The sequence below is a fragment of the Leptopilina boulardi genome, unplaced genomic scaffold (assembly GCF_019393585.1).
Source record: "Leptopilina boulardi isolate dan_hultmark-lab unplaced genomic scaffold, ZJU_Lbou_2.1 LbouV2_259, whole genome shotgun sequence".
Lineage (NCBI taxonomy): Eukaryota > Metazoa > Arthropoda > Insecta > Hymenoptera > Figitidae > Leptopilina > Leptopilina boulardi.
The window spans coordinates 333,918-351,908 of record NW_026137817.1 but is presented as its reverse complement, the minus strand read 5'-3'; the positions used below and the strand labels follow the sequence as shown (position 1 = coordinate 351,908).

General features: G+C 23.0%; 2 protein-coding genes across 16 annotated transcripts in view; one reads left to right on the top strand and one right to left on the bottom strand.

The window, feature by feature from the left end:
• LOC127280969 (ATP-dependent RNA helicase vasa) overlaps window positions 1-12,709 on the top strand; it is a 170,323-nt gene extending 157,614 nt beyond the window's left edge. For 3 of the 12 annotated variants that reach the window (XM_051304420.1, XM_051304419.1, XM_051304417.1), the window contains exons 2-8: window positions 5,781-5,857; window positions 6,309-6,347; window positions 6,821-6,859; window positions 7,191-7,241; window positions 7,435-7,908; window positions 9,659-11,222; window positions 12,173-12,709. In XM_051304420.1, the coding sequence (XP_051160377.1) occupies window positions 5,787-5,857; window positions 6,309-6,347; window positions 6,821-6,859; window positions 7,191-7,241; window positions 7,435-7,908; window positions 9,659-11,222; window positions 12,173-12,232 (2,298 nt within the window). In that variant the 5' untranslated portion in view covers window positions 5,781-5,786 and the 3' untranslated portion in view covers window positions 12,233-12,709. Of the gene's footprint in view, window positions 1-4,061; window positions 4,263-5,780; window positions 5,858-6,152; window positions 6,192-6,308; window positions 6,348-6,820; window positions 6,860-7,190; window positions 7,242-7,434; window positions 7,909-9,658; window positions 11,223-12,172 lie in introns of those variants that run through there. The other 9 variants (XM_051304414.1, XM_051304415.1, XM_051304413.1 and 6 more) reach the window with 8 other exon arrangements.
• Window positions 1-17,991, bottom strand: part of LOC127280964 (segmentation protein cap'n'collar) — a 246,783-nt gene that overhangs the window by 13,855 nt on the left and 214,937 nt on the right. For all 4 annotated transcript variants that reach the window (XM_051304398.1, XM_051304397.1, XM_051304399.1 and 1 more), the window contains exons 6-7: window positions 13,494-13,728; window positions 13,049-13,270 (exon numbers count right to left, since the gene is read on the bottom strand). In XM_051304398.1, coding sequence (XP_051160355.1) covers window positions 13,049-13,270; window positions 13,494-13,728 — 457 coding nt within the window. The remainder of the gene's footprint in view (window positions 1-13,048; window positions 13,271-13,493; window positions 13,729-17,991) is intronic.

The window sequence follows — 17,991 nt, the reverse complement described above, 5'->3', positions numbered from 1 at the left end:
AAAAATAATTTATTTACCAAATAAAATTTTCTTTAATTCAAATAAAAATTCTCATTTACAAATAATACTTCGCAAATAGTTTATTTTGAATTTTGTAAATTATTTTTTTGATATAATTTTTTGTCAATCAATAAACATTTTTTATTGTTTATTATTATTTTTTTAAAGGTTTTCTTCCTTCTTTTTAAAATAATAATAATATTAAAAAAAAATTTTTTTTAATATTTTGTAAAAATTTTAGAATTATTTTCAAAAAAAATTATTTGAAATTAATTATATTTTGTCAAGAATTAATAATTTTTATTTTAATTAATTTAATTCCTGTCAACTCAAATAAATAAAAATTATTTAAATTTACTGAAATAAACAAATAAAAAATAAAGAAATGCAAAGAAAAAAAATTATTTTTGTCTTTAGAGCTAAATATATTTTTTTGTTTTGCAAATAAATTTTATTTGAAGGAAATAAAAATATCATTTGTGCCAAAAAAAAAAAAAATGTTGGAATTATTTTCAAAAAAAAAATAATAATTAATAATTATAGACGCATTATTTTTATTTCTAGTTTTCTCACCATTAATTCGATTAAATGTCGATATATCGAGTCCCATTTTTACTTGAAAGGAAAATATATCACTTCTAAATAAATGTATTTATTTATTTATTATTTTTTTAAGTCCTTGCATATTTTTCAAAAACTTCTACGTTCACTCTCGCGCACATTATTAACACCTTCGAGGCTATATATTATATATATATATATGTATATATATATATATACATATATATATATATATATATATATATATATTTATTAATGTTGAGCTCACCGCACTTTTTAATTGCGTATGTATGATTATCGACAATAATTCATAGGAAAATTGTCGAGTCACACACTTAATGAATATTTAATGGAAATCTTTTTTTTTTTTTTTGTTTTGTTTTGATATTTATTCGATCATTGCACCAATTTTCTTCAACGATGAGGTCAATCAAGTTCGTTAAAATATATCTTGTATATATCGTAATCGTAACACACAAAATTAATAAGGTTTTTTTTATTTGTAATTAAAATTTTAATTATTTTATTTATTCAACACTTTTTTATTTTAATTTCACGAGAAAAAGTTTTTTTTTCGAGAATAATAATTTTTCTAAATTGTTTTTTTTTTATTATTGAAATAATATAATTTATAATTATTGAAATACAATAAAAAAAATAATTAAAGAAATATTGTAATTAATTTTTTTTTTTTTTTTTTTTTGAGTAAAAAATTGTGGACATTTTTTTTTTTTTAATTATCGTCAATTTTTATAAGTCGTGTATTAAACCTGCCGGTCTATAAGACAATCGAATGTAAACTGACTTTATCCGCAGCATATAAAGAATCACATTACAAAACTTCATGACACCACGATACTAGAAACTGGTCCTATCTCTCTGTACCGTCCATGGCCGTGACGGAACTGCATTTTTTTTCCTGTTCTTGTTTCTTTTTCTTCTCTTTTTATTCTTTGTGATATACACATATATAGTTATTATATACATACTTTGACTTTTGAAATGCATATTACATCGATAACGGTTTGACGATAGCTCACGAAGAAAAAAAAAAAAAAAAAGTCGCGCGAAAACTGCGGAAATTCTTTCACATTAATTCTGATATAACAAATATATATTACACGCATGAATTATGAAATTCTTTTCGTCCAAATTGAGAAAAAAGATGAAAATTATAAATTTTAAAAATTAAAATTAAAAATAAAAAAATTTTTATTTATGAATAAATTTATAAAAGTTTGTAAATTTTTTTTTTTTACTTCATGACAAAAATTGCAAATAGGGAAATTTTTTTCTATGATCATTTAATATAATTAAATTAAATAAATAAAAATTGGGTTGCAAATAAAAAAAAAAAAAATGAAAAGAGAAAATATAAAAAAATAAAATATGAAATATATTTTTAAAAAATAATTTAAAACTATATTAAATATTAAATAATAAATTCAAAAATAATAAATTTTAAAAAACGTTTAATTTAAAAAATATTTTTAAAAAAATATTTAATAAAAAAAATTATATTAAAAAAAATCTAAAAATCATTAACCTACAAATATGTAAATATTTATTTCATAATTATAATTTTTAATCGATTTTTCAATGAAATAGAATTTTTATTTATGTAAAATATAATAATAAATAATAAAATTTTATAAAATTTAAAAAAAAAATAATGGAAAAAAATTGTCCCTAAACATAGTCGCAGCAGGTAAAATTTTGAAGATTATAAAAGGATCCTAAACTGGTTAAAAAGTGCAATAAAAAAGAATTATTTTTCAAAGTCCTTGAAACCCTTGGAAAAACCCAAAAAAAATATTCCAACCATAAGGATTATAATCATAAATATTAAAATGCAAGAAACTGAAATAAAAAGAAAAATATCTTTTTTATTGTTCAATTTTATGGTTTTACTAACATCTGCCGCTTTTAAATAGATACGACAGTTGACAGTTGTTTTTTTTTCTTTTCTAACAATTTTATTATATTTTTGTAACTTCATTAGAATTTTTTTTTTTTTTTTTTATTTTTAGTTTTTGAATATTTATTAATTTTATATTTATTTTATTTTAAAAAAATTGTATTTTAAAAATAATTTTTTAATTACTTAATTGAAATAATTAAAAATATATATAAACATATTACGGTAGCAAGTTAGATAACTTATATAATTTTGAATAATATTTATCTACAATTGATAATAATTGCAATAAATTGATTAAAATTTATTTATAATTTAAAAATAAAAATTTAATTAATTAATAATTATTAATATATTTTGAATTATGTAAAGTTTAACGGGGGTAAATAACAAAAATAAAAGTTGACTCATTGTGCGTAAGATGCGACGAAGAGTCTATATTTTGCGCACAATAATTATTGCAAAATATCTTGATATGACTGAATTTCTAACCTTCTGGTCCGTTATCTTAAACATTCTTAAGCTAATGGTGACACATATATATATACCTATGCTACATTGGTTGTTGTTAACAAAAATATGAATTATTTCTTTAAAAAAAAATTTTTCTTTGAAAAAAAAAAATTTTCAATTTTGTTGATTTAGTTTTTTAATAATTGAATATTTTTTTTCCACTTTTATTACTGAAAAGAAAATCCGCAAGGACGAATAAAAATTTTTACCATTTCTCGAAAAAAAAAATTGTTTTTTTCGTTTTATAATTGAAAAAATTTTATTTACAACTTTCTAATTATTTATTATTTTTATTATTTATTTATTATTATTTAATATTTATTTATTTTATTATTGTTTATATTTAATATATTTTATTACTATTATTATTATTTATAGCAGAAGAAATACTATTCTATTCTATAAAGAAGCATTTCATTATTATTTAATTATTTCTAATTATTTATTTATTATGATATTTAACATAAAATTATATCTATATATAAAAAATCTATTTATAATATTACAAACAAAATTCAAAATATAAAAAGTAAATTAAATCAGATTAATTTTAAAATGACAAAAGAATAAAAAATTATTAAAAGAATTAATTACAAAAAAATAAGTAAAATTAAATTTACGAGAAAATTGTATTTTTACAAAGAAAGTAAAATCATTGGCCTCTATTTTGATATTCCCTCCTACTCACTCTGCGCATGTGTACGAAATCGATATATCGACAGGCGGCAATCTATATCACGTGAAGTTGGATTCAAATTTTATCACATTTATATTTTCATTGATTTTCTCGATTCCTCGTTAAAAAATTAATTGACTTTACTTTTAATTGCATTATTATTGCCTAAAGAATATTAAAAATATCGTAAAAATTATTTTCGTTTACATTTATTCGAGAAATAATGAAAATTAATTTAAGCACATGGTGGCTATAGCGCAACCTGTTGTTGAAGAATTGCGCACACAACAGTTTGTTGAGATTCGCGCACGTCACGTGAACTCTTCCCCTCAATGAAAGCCAATGAGATTGCTTCTTCTCATATTGCATCTTTGTTCATCGATGCTTGATACAATTTGTGCCTACTTTCTCTACATATCGCACTTTGCATCGAAAGAGGCCGGTTCTCTTTGGAACATTGCAACTTTTTGATTTCAAAGTTTTAAAATTTATTAGAAAGTCTAGTTTTAAATTAACGATTATTAGTGCATCGCATTAAGGTGTTTTCTGGTCCATCACTTTGTTTTGCTGCGTAAAAGTGAGCTTTTAAAGCAAGTAAGTCTTTTTTTTCCCCTGAGAGAAATTATTTGCACGTGTTAAATTTTGCTTTTCAAATTCATGAGGGCATTGATTTACACGAAATTTTCTTATTTATTATTTATACTAATTATAATCGCTTTAGCTATTTTTTTATATATTAATTGAATTTTTTTTGTCGCGTGGTGTGCTTTCAATTCCATAATCTTCAACTGTTTTTTTTCGCCTGCATATATTTTCTATTATTTGTAAAATTGTATTTTCTCTTTTTATTTATACGTTTTTTTTTTCTAAATTTTTTGAAACCTGGAATATTTAATCGCTAATTTTCTTTGAAAATATTTTTTGATCTTGGGAAGAGAAAAAATAAGACAAGTGTTCTCGGAATTTTTTATCTCTTGAATTATTAGAAATAGAGGGTTTAATATAAACATGTTTCTTCTTTTTTTTTTTTGCCCTTCTCTTGTATTTTGATTTAAATTTGTGAATATTTATTCGTAAGTTAGTTATTTATTAAGATTTCTTTTTTTTTTTTTTTTTTTATAATTTTAGTGAAATATTTCGATATTTTCAATTATTAATATAAATTTATTGTCTTATATGAATTGAATTAAAATAGTTTCGAAATATTCATGTTTTGAAGGTTATTTAGATATGTATGATAAAAATTAAAAACAGCTTTTCCGGTAACCTTGAAAATTTAGAAATATGAATTTTTTTTCTAACCTATAAATCCTAAATTTATTTTTTGGTTTTAATTTTGTAGTTTTTAAAGGTAAAATAAAACCATTAATTCGATTTACAGTAAAAACTTTTGGATTTTTTCTTTTACTATTTTTTAGTATAACTAATTTTGGAATTAAATATTTTTTGAATAAAATTTTTCCTTTTTATTACGTTCAATTTTTTTTTTCTTTGCAATATACCCGAAGAAAAAATATTTGTCTCGGGAGTTAAATATTACATTTGTTTCACATAGTTTTGTTTTCTCTCTTTTTCTCTCTCTCTCTCTTTTTTATTTAGATCGAATAAATCATAATTGGTTTGATTAGAAAAATTTCTCTAAATGTACAAGAAGTTAATTTTGTTTTATTTAGGTATATTTTTTTTTTTTTATCTATAAATTGGAAATTTTTTTCCTTTTTTTTTCTTTTTACACCTGATTAAACGTTTTGTATCATTATTCAATTATTATTTACTGGTAAAATTACACTAGACTTGAGAAAGTATTTTTTATGACTTCTTTTGTCTTTCCTCGAAAAGTTGAGTATTTATTTGGATTCCGATAGAAAAAAAGGAATCAAGATGATTATTTACTATTTTTCTTTTATTATTTTCTTTAACTGTGTAAGCTTACGAATCAAAAAGTTGAAACTGTTAATGTAGTAATAATCATTTGTTAATTTTTTGAAAAAAAAATCACTTTTTTCATAGCGTTTTCATAAGTTCAACTCCTTTTGATTTAATTTAAATGTTTTCAATTTTTTTTTTTTTATATTTGCAATGCTCAAAAAAAAAAACTTTGTGATTCAACAGGTAAAAATGGGTAGCAGGGGTCGTGGATTCAGCTTCAATAAGAATAATGATGATGACGGATTTCAACCTACCAAAAGGTAATTTTTATTATGCTTATCGTATTTTTTTTTTATAAAAATGAATTATAAATTATTAATAGTGTTGATAATAATTAATTAGAATATTACTTTTATCGTTTAGTTTTAAAAGTTTAATAGCAAATTTTACCTAAACATTTGTTAATGAATTTTATAAAGAATTTATGAATTTTTATAAAAAAAAAAATTTATTACTTCGAATTGAAATAAAAACTAATTTTTTATTGAAATTTTTAATTATTCTACTTTTTTTTTTAAATAAAACTGAACTTTTATGTGTAAATTTTATTTGTAGCTTTGGAGGTGATGATGATGGTTTCAAACCAACTAAAAGGTAACATTTGACAAAATCCGAAAATAAAAATTTCTTTTATCGCCTAATAAAACTGTAATTAAATTTAATTTTACAAAATTTTGAAAGATTTAATTCATGTGTAAATTTTATTTGCAGCTATGGAGGCGATGATGATGGTTTCAAACCAACTAAAAGGTAACATTTGACAAAATCCGAAAATAAAAATTTCTTTTATCGCCTAATAAAACCATATAATTAAATTAAATTTTACTAAATTTTGAAAGATTTAATTATAAAATTAAAAAAAAAAAAGGTTTTTACCTAAAATTTCATGTTAATTATTAAACATTTTGTTTAAAAGTTGGTGAACAAAATTTGCAATTTTTATAAAGAAAAGTTTATTTTGCTCTAAATTTTCTAAAATTTTATTTGTTGGTTATTTTTGTTAAATAATATTTTGTTCAAAAAAAAAAAAATATATATATGAAAAATTTTTTATTGTTCAATATAAATTTTTGAACAAAACATTGTTAAAATTCAACAAAAATTTGTGTTTTTTTCTTTTTTAATAAATATTTATTATTTTCAAACAAAATAAAAAATTTTGACTAAATTATCAAATTTTTTTTCAATAGAAATTGATTTTCATGTGTAAATTTTATTTGCAGCTTTGGAGGTGATGATGATGGTTTCAAACCAACTAAAAGGTACAATTACTATTTTTTTAAATTTGATTGTAGTGTTTTAATTTTGTTTGAGTAAAATAGAAATTATTACTTTTTTCAAATTTCATTGATGACTGTAATTTCAATTTAAAAAATTGTGTTTTTTATGTCAAAAAAAAAAAAAAATAGAAGCTTATTTTACTCTTTGAAACAGTCTCTACAATTTTAATTTTAATCAACGTTAAAAATATTTTGTTCAAAAAATTTTAGAGCTTATTTTCATGCGTCTTAAGGCGCAAAAAAAAAATGAAATTTTTATAAGTGTCCGATTTCTTTTTATACAATTTAATTTGAATATTTTTATTTTGTATAGCTATAATAATAATAACAATGACGATGATGGATTTAAACCCTCGTACAATCGGTAAGAAAATTTACTTCTATTTAAAAAAAAAAAGATGTCTTTTTAAAGAAACATAATCAGTATTATTTATTTTAATTAACAAATTTAAATAATTAGATTAAATAAATGTTATAAAGCTAAATAAAAAAAAATAATACAATTTTAATTTTTTTGTGATTTTGAAGAAATAATAATTTTTTTTTTTTTTCATCAGTGACGATAATGGTGATGGAAGAAGAGGCGGACGTGGTGGACGAGGAGGAGGACGCGGTGGCGGTGGTTTTAGAAGAAATGATGGAGATGACGATGGAGGTTTCAAACCGAGAGATAATTTCGATGGCGAACGTCGCGGTAGAGGTGGCCGTGGAGGCGGCGGTGGATTTAGAAGAAATGATGATGATAGAAATGGAGATGACAACAATGATGACGATGGAGGTTTTAGGCCAAGAGATAATTTTGATAGCGATCGTCGCGGTAGAGGTGGACGTGGAGGCCGCGGAGGCGGTGGATTTAGAAGAAACGACGATGACAGAAATGGAGATGACAACAACGATGATGGAGGTTTTAGACCAAGCAATAACTATGACGGTGAACGTCGAGGTAGAGGTGGACGAGGAGGTGGTCGAGGAGGCGGCGGTTTTAGAAGAAACGATGATGACAGCGATAGCGGATTCAGGTCGTTTGACAGGTAATTCAAATTTAATTTTTAAAATTTTTTAAAAAAATACGTTTAATTATTTTCAATAATTTTAATGAAATTCTTCACAAATTCAATATTATTTTAAACTATTTTTCAAATTAAAAATTTATATATATATATATATTTCAATAATTGTTAAAAATTTAAAAAAAAAAAATAATTTCTTAAATTTAATCATTTCAACATTAGAACATTTCTAAAATTCAATTATTCTGAAAGAATTGTTCAATTAAACAGAAATTACCAAAAATTTCAATAAAAAATAATTTTGAAGTTCAATTTTTTTTTAATTCTGTAAAATAAAATTTAATTATTGTCTAAATTATTGTTTAATAAAATCTTTTCAAATTAAATTATTTCTTAAAATTTTCAACTTTTAACTTTCTTAAAATTCAATTATTTTTAATGTTTCTTTAAAAATACAATTATTTAAAAAAAAAGTTTCAAATAAAAACTCAAAAATTGAATTGTTAGAAAAAAAAACTACAGCAGTTTAAATTTGCAGAAAATTTATTAGAAAATAAAAATTTTTTGCTATTCAATTATTTAAAAAAAAATTTAATTTAAAAATCTGTAAAATTTAATTATTGCCTGGAATTTTTTTCGTTTATTAAGACTAAAAACTATGCCAAAATTTTAAATTTGAATAAATTGCTTATATCAGACTTGAAAAAAATTTTTTAATTGGAATTTTAAGAATTTTATTTTTATAAATTTGATCGACTTAATTAAAATTTTGAAAATTTGTTATTCGATTCTGAAATATGCGAAATAAATTTTCTTAATAACATTCGGGGCGTATGATTATCACATAAAAATCATTAGTTACAATTTTCATTTCAAAAAAATTCTTCTACATATAATTTTTTTTTTTTTTTTTTTTTTTTTTTTAATCTAGAATTTTAAGTGCATCGAATTTTTAAATTGTTAAAATTTCCAATTCATCGAATCTAATTTGTCCAAATTGTTATTTGATAGAATTATTAAAATTGTTTCGAAATTCTTTCTGTTAATTGTATATTCGGCAATTTGCAATTTCAAATAAATGGAAATTCGTCAACTGAAAAATTTTATCAAATTAAAATTCGTGAAAATAAAAATTCAGACAAAGATTCGGTGAATTGGAAATTTAGGCATTTCAAAATTCAAATCACTTCAAATTCTTTTGTATAAGAATTATGCTAATTTAAGATTTGGTTAAATTAGAATTCTTTTCAAGGATGAATCCAGATAATGAATCTAAACAAAAATTAGTCCAATTGTTGTATTTTTCTTTTAAAATACAAAGATTCTGATTTTCTCTATGATTCTTTCTTAAATGAAATGTATATAAATAAATAAATAAAAAGTTTGGTTAAAAGAAATTCTGTGAAATAAAAATTCGTTTTAAATTTGTAATTTTTTAATTCGCTTTATTTTTCGCTAATTTAAAAAAATGAAAATTTGTCTAAAAAATAAATAATATCTAATAAAATTTCTTTAAATTGAAAATTCTAATTATTTTTATGGAATAATCATACGCCTCTAATATTCTTATAGAATTATTTTTATTAAGGAATTAAGAAAATAAATTTAAATAGAATTCTAATAACATAAATTATTTAAAGTAAAATATTTATTAACTAATTGAATTTAATCAAAATTAAAAAATCGACTAAAATTATTTTTTTTTTTACACCTTAAAGTTGAATCGAGTCCTGCGAATTTGATTTATAAATTTTGAATTTTTCCATTTTAGGAATAATCGAGACAGTGATGATTTTGGCTCAACTAATTTTGATGATGATGATGGCGGCAGAGGAAGAGGTCGCGGACGTGGTGGAAGAGGAGGTGGTGGACGTGGACGTGGTGGCGGTAGAGATGGTGAAGATGGTGGTAGACGTAATTTCGACGATGATGGCGGTGATGGTGAGAAAAAGGAATTTATCAATAAGGAAATTTACACTCCACCAGAACCAGAGCAGGATGAGGAAAAAATATTTGCCAATGGAATTGGTGCGGGTGAAAATTTTCAAAAATACATTAAAGATATTACAGTAAAAACATCTGAACATGTACCGCCACCAATTGAAAGATTTGAAGAAGCCAATCTTCGTACACATTTAATGGAGAATATTAAAAAAAGTAAATATGAATCACCATCGCCAATTCAAAAATACGGAATTCCTGCAATAATGAAGGGTCTTGATATTATGGCATGTGCACAAACTGGTTCTGGTAAAACGGCAGCATTTGTATTGCCAATTATTCATAAATTATTGTCAGAACCAAAAGATTTGATATCCGGCGAACATTGTGAACCACAGTGTATTGTAATGGCACCAACGCGTGAATTAGTCATGCAAATAACGGATGAATTTCGAAAATTTGCCAATGGAACAATATTGAAAATTGAATCTGTCTATGGAGGAACTTCAGTGGGATTTCAAGCAAAAAGATTAAGAAATGGATGTCATATTGTTGTTGCAACTGATGGAAGATTAAATGACTATATCAAAAAGGAAGTCATTCTTCTTAGTTCAATTCGATTTATTGTTTTAGATGAAGCTGATAGAATGCTTGACATGGGATTTTTACCTGGTATTGAATCGGTAATGGATCATGAAACAATGACATCAAAAGAAGAACGACAAGTAATGATGTTTTCGGCGACATTTCCCGATGAAATACAAAAGCTTGCTGGTCGCTTTTTAAAGGAAAATTATGGTTTCATTGCCGTTGGTATTATTGGCGGTGCCAATACGGATGTTGAACAAAATTTTTATGAAGTCGACAGTAAAAATAAGAAGCCAAAATTATTTGAAATTCTTGAACGCGAAAGGGAGAATAATACATTAACGGGAACAATTATTTTTGTTGAGACAAAAAAGACTGCCGATTTTATTGGTGCACTTTTATCGGAGAGTAAATTTTCAACAACCACAATGCATGGCGATAGAACAGAACCACAACGTGTTCAAGCACTTAATGATTTTAAATATCGAAATATGGATGTTTTAGTTGCTACAAATGTTGCTGCACGTGGATTAGATATCAAGGGTGTTAATCATGTTATTCAATATGAAATTAGTAAGGAAATTGACTGTCACGTTCATCGAATTGGAAGAACGGGACGTGTTGGAAATAAGGGACGAGCAACGACATTTTATAATCCAGAGAAGGACAGCGCTGTTGCTTCAGAACTTGTGAGAATTTTGAAACAAGCTGGACAACCAGTTCCTGATTTTCTCGAAGGAGGAGGAAGCGGCGGTGGTGACTATCAACCGGCAAATAAATATGGAGCTCGAGATTTCCGTAGTAAGGTGAGTGTTATCAAACAAAAATTTTATTTATTTTTTCATTTACTGTATTAACATAATTAAAAATTAATTTATTAATTTACAAATCAAAGTACCGATGATTTTTATTTTAATGCTCGGATTATACTTTTTTCGATTTTAATAAAAAATTTCAATTTAAAATCACATGAAATTGAATTATTTTCAAAAATTGCAATTTAAAACCTTATAAAATTTACGTCTGTGAAATTCACGATTGAAAAAAAAAAAAATATTTTTCACTCAAAAAATAACTAATTTTTTGATCTACAAATTTTTTTTTCAACAAATTATTGATCAAGAAAAGTTGCAAAAAATTTTGTAGTTCAAAAATAATAATAATAAGAATAGAAAAATATTTTTTCTTATCAATCGTTGATCATAAACCAAAATTTTACCGACGTTAAAAATTAATTATTTCTAAAATTGTAATGGAAATTAAATTAGTAAAAAAAAAAAATTTCTTAATAATAACCGGATAAAAATCAAATTAATTTTTAATAATATATTTTTTCTAAAATATATTTAAATTAATAAAATTGTGTTTGAAATTCTGAACGTTCAAAAGAACAAAAAACGAACTTCATATTTAATTATAAAACATTGTTTTTTATATTAAAAAATAAATTAATAATTTAAATATTTATTGTATTTTTTTCATTTTTAATTGCTGTAGTAATTGTTTTAAAAATTTACAGACCAAAATAAAATAAAAAAATGATTTTATTTATTTGAACGTTCAGAATTTTCAGACACATATCAAATATTAAATTTAAAAAAACGTATTTAACACAATTTTTGTTTTTAACTTGAAAAATGTTAATTAAATTTAATTTTTGACAAGATCAAAATTTTTTTTATTTTAAAAAATGACTTTCAATCTTATCGAACGTTTTTCTTTTTTTCAATTTATTTAATTCTATAACTTTTTTCAGGGAGGAAATAATGGATCAGAATTTAATTCTGCACCTGCTGAACCAGAGGATGATTGGTAAATAAATGTGTGATTCCTTTCACTAAATATTAAGAAATTTTGTGAATACCAGTATTGCGTTTGTTTAAAGCTTTTTTATATAAAAAAAAATAATAATTTTTTAATTTTCTCTCTTTAAGTAATCTCACAAACTTTAATAATACACACACACATACACACAATTTATTTGCTAGTTTAAAAACTTTGAACAAAAATAAGTTTAAAATTATTATAGATATTTAGAGATTTATTATTAAAATCTTAAAAGATAATTTGTTACCAGTTGTTATTAGAAAAACAAATCTAAGAGTAAAACAACACTTAGATATTTTAGTTTATTATATATATATAGTTTTTTTTTACGTAATAGTAATAAATTGAAATTATATTTTTTCACGATAAAAAAAAAAAGAGAGATGAAACAAAATGTGTTATCTACGAAATAGTATTAAGTCTTTTTTTTACCAAGTTTCTTTTTGTAATAAAAGCAGAACTGAAATTGAAGTCTTTTTTATTTTAGAGCTTAAGAAAATATGTATTTATATTTCATCTTCTATATAATTATGTAATTGTTTAATAATTTCAAAAAATCGGAATTTTATCATTGAATTGAGTTTTAATTTTTGATATTAGATTTTTTTAAAAATTTGATTAATTATTAATTAATATTACTTAAACGGATAGAAGGAACCGGGAATGGTCGAATGAAAAAAATTTGTATAACGAAAATAAATATTTTCATAAATGTATATGAGTTTAATTATCAAGTGCATTGAAATTAAATTTTGTTCAAATATGGTAGTATTAAAGTGAAAAGAAAAAAAAAAATTGAACTCACCATCGTTCATGGTCATGTCCATCAATTGAAGATCCTCATCATTGAGAAGAGATGAAAGAAATCCATCTGTCGTTTGATTGATGGTATCAGGAGGTGTATGATAGTACATCATATCATTTGGTTCCGTTTTGTATGATGCACCATTTTCCGATCCCATTGGCTCACTACTATTTGTTAAGTTCATTGATGTTGCCACCGCTGATCCCAAATTTGATGGTCCACCTTTAAAAAGTGAGTAAAATTCAGTTCAAATAGAAAAAAAAAAATATAATTAATAAGAAAAATGATTTGATTTTTTATTAATTTAATTAATTATTAAAATCTATTATAAAAATAAATTAATTAAATTGAAAAATGTGAGCAAAAAAGAAAAATATTTCCTCCGTGTTGTTTGGTTTTTTTTTCGGAATTTTTTTGTTTAAGGGACAAATGAGAAGGAACTCACCAACATTATGATATTGGCTTGTGGCATTGAGATCGCCAACGGGAGGTGCCAATGTTGCATTATGAAGCAATACACTACGTTGTGCCTCGTAATGACTGTGACCAATGCCGTGTCCTGGATATCCAGGAAGTGCTGGATGTGCAAAATGATCTGGACCACCTGGCAATGACAGCAATGATGCCAAATCCTGCCATCGCTGTTCTGTGCTCATTGTACGCATGAATGGCATGCGACCCTGTAAAAAAATAATTTTGTAAGTTACTTTGTAATTTAACATGAAAAAAATTAAAAATTATCTCTCGTTTTCGAGTCAAAAAAAAACTAAAAAACAATAATTCTATATCTAATATTTTCTAAAACTATAATATTAAATATAATAATAATGATAATAGGGTGTCTAGTAGACCTTGAAATTTTTAAAAATTCATGAAAACCTTGAAATTCCTTGAATTTTATAACAAAAAACCATGAATTATAAAAAATTTTCTAAATTAATAATATTTATTTCTTTAGGAAAGGCTCTTGAAAAATCCCTTTAAATTTTAAATGATCGCAGGAATTTATATTATTTATTTGTTTCATTTAGATAATAAAAAATATGGTTATCAAAAGAAAAAATATTAATTTTTAACTAGTTCAGAATTTATAATAGAAAATTTTTTCAAAATTAATTCATTTTTCATTAATTTTTTTACTATTTTCTTTCGACAACTTTTTTCCTTGATTTTTTTTTTACGTGGGTAAAGTTTACAACGTTTAAATATAAAAAATATTTTTCACACTGAATATAATATTTTTTTTGCTATACAAATTTTTCTTTTAAATATTTATCGATTGAGAAACGCTGTAAAAAAAAATGATAATTTTTATAGAAAAAAAATTTTTTTTTCTTCTAAATCAAACTTTTGCTAAACAAAAAAAAAAAAAAATAATAATAAAAAATGATTGGTTCAATTTTTGAAATTTCTCCAATACTTGTAATTATTTAAAACTTTACAAAATGTAACTACATTTTTTGTATAAAGCCTACCTATCCATTTTTTTAAAAAATATTTATTGTATATTAAATGTAAATTTCAATTTAATTTGAATGATAAATGTTTTGTATATAGTTTTAATTGATTGAAAAATGATTTTTAATGTTCATAGATCAACAAGGAGAGATTATTGATCTTTTTTTTTTGAGAATGAGAGGTGAAAATTGATGAAGAAGAACTTATATACAACGTTTTAACGCCCTTCGTTGGAGGGCCAAACAAACAACCATCGATTATCTGTCACTTGAGATGAAATTTGTTGAACCACAGCCGTCAGGTGTCACACACACACACACACACAAATAGGTAGATCTAGAGATTTTAAAGATTCACGAACTTGAAGAACGAAACCCCCCGCTGAATTCGTGTAGGTGTCATTGAAAGATATAGGATACAAGATGTTAAGGAGAATATTATTAATCGTAGTATTTCTTGTCAGGATAATAAGATGAACGTCAATAATCGTTATGTACTACCTTATTATTAATTTATTATGACGCTTGCTCTAATAGAAAAAAAGAAAATACGAGCACAATTATACATTAAATTCTTTCTAGAAGCTCCTCAATAAGAAAATGTTTTATTATTTTTTGTAATTCGAACATGTGATAGAATTTCAAAAAATGGAAGCACTTAAAATTATATTAAATAAGAATTTTTCTAAATTAAAATTGGGTTAAATTAGAATTATAATAAATAGTTAGGTAAAGAGAAATTATTTAGAACAAAATTTTGTTAAATAATAATTCAATGACCTACAAATTCTATTTGATAAGAAATTCTTACGAAAGATATTTTTAAAGCGTTACCATAACGCGAAAGTTAAATTTTTTTTTTTTTATAATTTTAAATTTTGATGACGAGTTGAGTAAAATATAGTGTTTTTGTGTGGGTGCAATTACCCCGCTTGACACGGTATTAAAATAATAATTTCATTTTTGAAAGATTGTTTCAATTTCAGTAGGCAGGTGCGTGAAAATTACAAGATACCAGGTGACGACGTGATTTTCTTTTTTTTCACCTTTAGATGAAAACACTGTGGAACTTGAATCTTGGCGTAAACGCGGTAGTTGTCCGTACAGAACATGAAAGCCTGTATAATGCTAGTGGCATTGGCTCCTAATGTGCCAAGAGAAAAGTAGAAAAAGAAGAAGAAGAAGAAAATGATGATGATGATGATGATGATGATGATGAATAGAAAGAAGCAAACGTGTATACGGATTGCTATGTCTGGGTGCATCAATCAGTCGTTAGTGCAATCTGTTGAGTACAACGCTTTTCAATGTAATTCCTGCTTGTCAGCGCATCTGCCGCATCTTTTCGCCGCAAACTCTTCAATTCGTACAACGTTATTATACATTTCACGAGGTAAATTATTTTTTCATGAATTTTCCATTTCAGTTCATTAATAATAACAGGCCTCGTTATTATACGACTTTATTCGACTTTTCTTTTTTTCAAAAATACGACTTTTTTTTCGACTTATTTTAATAAAATGCGCCTTTTTCGACTTTTTTACATTTTTAAACAAAATACGTTTTTTTAGTATATAATGCAGATCTCCTTCAGATCTTCTTTATTTCAAATATTTAACAAATTTTTAACTAAAATTCTTCACTAAATTAATTATTTTTAATAATTTTAATGAAATTCTTCACAAATTCATTTATTTTAAATTATTTTTCAATTAAAATTTTTATGAAATTCAATAATTGTTTATAATTTTTAAACAATTAGCAAATAAAATTATCAATACTAAAAATTTTTAATTATAAATCACTTGAAATTTAATTATTTGAAAAAATTTTAATTATTTTTAATTAAAATTATTGTATTTTTGTCTGCAATTTCTAATAATTGTTTTAGTATTAGAAATCATTAAAAATTTTTAATTAAAAATCACTTGAAGGTGAATTAATTTCAAAAATCTAAATTGTAAATCTTTGAATATTGAATTTCATTTCAAAAATGTTATCTAAAATTATTTGATAAATTATTTTTATTTCTGTGAATCAATGTCTGAAAATTAACAAAAACCTTTTAAAATTCAATTATTTTTAAAAATTTCAACCCTTAACTCTCCTAAAATTATTATTTAAAAAAAAAAATTTTATTTAAAAATCTATAAAATTTAATTAAGTATATTGCCTGAAATTTTGTTGCCCATCAAAACTAAAAACTATGACAAAATTTTTAATTCTTAAAAAAATTATAAAAATTAGAATTTAAGAAATATAAGAATTTTTTTTTTTAAATTTGTCATAGTGAAATAAAATTACGAAGGTTTATATAAACGATTTTTAAAGAAATAATTTTTTAAAATGAAAAGTTCTATAATTTTTTGTCTAAAAAATATTTCTTGTAGTTTTTATTAATCAACAAATTATAAAAAAATAATTTTTAGGCAAAAAATTATAGAATTTTTTATTTTAAAAAATTATTTCTTTAAAAATCGTTTATATAAACGTTGCGTACTTCAGCTTCGTATAAAATTTTGAACATTTGTCTTACAATTAGTTCAATTCTGAAATATTCGAAATAAATTTTCTTGATAATATTTATTATAGAATTATTTTCATTACAGAATTAATAAAATGAATTTAATATCTGATAACATTAGTTATTTAAAGTAAAATATTCATTAACCAATTAAATTTTGTTAAAATTAAAAAAATCGATTTTTTTTACTTTTTTTTTTGGAATATAAAACGACTTTTTTTGTGCCTTAAAGTCGATCCGAGGCCTGTAATAATAATAATAATAATAATAATAATAATAATAATAATAATAATAATAATAATAAAATAATTAATTAAGTAACATTATAATCAATTCGAAGTTTGAATTTTTGTTCCGAATTTTATTAGTTTAATTAATTAAATTATTAGAAATTAATTAATTTTATAAACAATTCGAGGTTTTAATTTTTGTTTAGAATTTTATTAGAAATTGTATTATTATTATTATTATTATTATTATTATTATTATTAATAGTCATAATAATTAATTGATATTATTATTTGAGGTTTTAGTTCTTGGTCGAAATTTTATTATTTAATTCTTCTTAATTAAAATTTGACAATTTGTAAATTACAATGGAACGATTAAATAATGTTCCATTGAATTGAAAATTTCTAAAGAGAAAAAAATGAGGTTTTTGTTTAATAAAAAATATTAATAATGATGTATATATTTATGTATATAAAAACGAGAGAACTTGATTGCGCAGATGGTATCGTGATTAATGTTTGTATATTGTCGATCGAATTTCTGAGCAAAGGCCTCTCACGATCGTGTGACACCTGCCAACGTGAATCGGACCTGTCAATTTTTCATGGCAGAGAATGAATTATATATATATATACCCCTAGAGGCAGGCCACCATTCTGTCTCTTCTTATGTATATTCACCTGTATATTTTTCTACGTGGCCTTTACGCAAAGAACCCGCGGTTATGAATG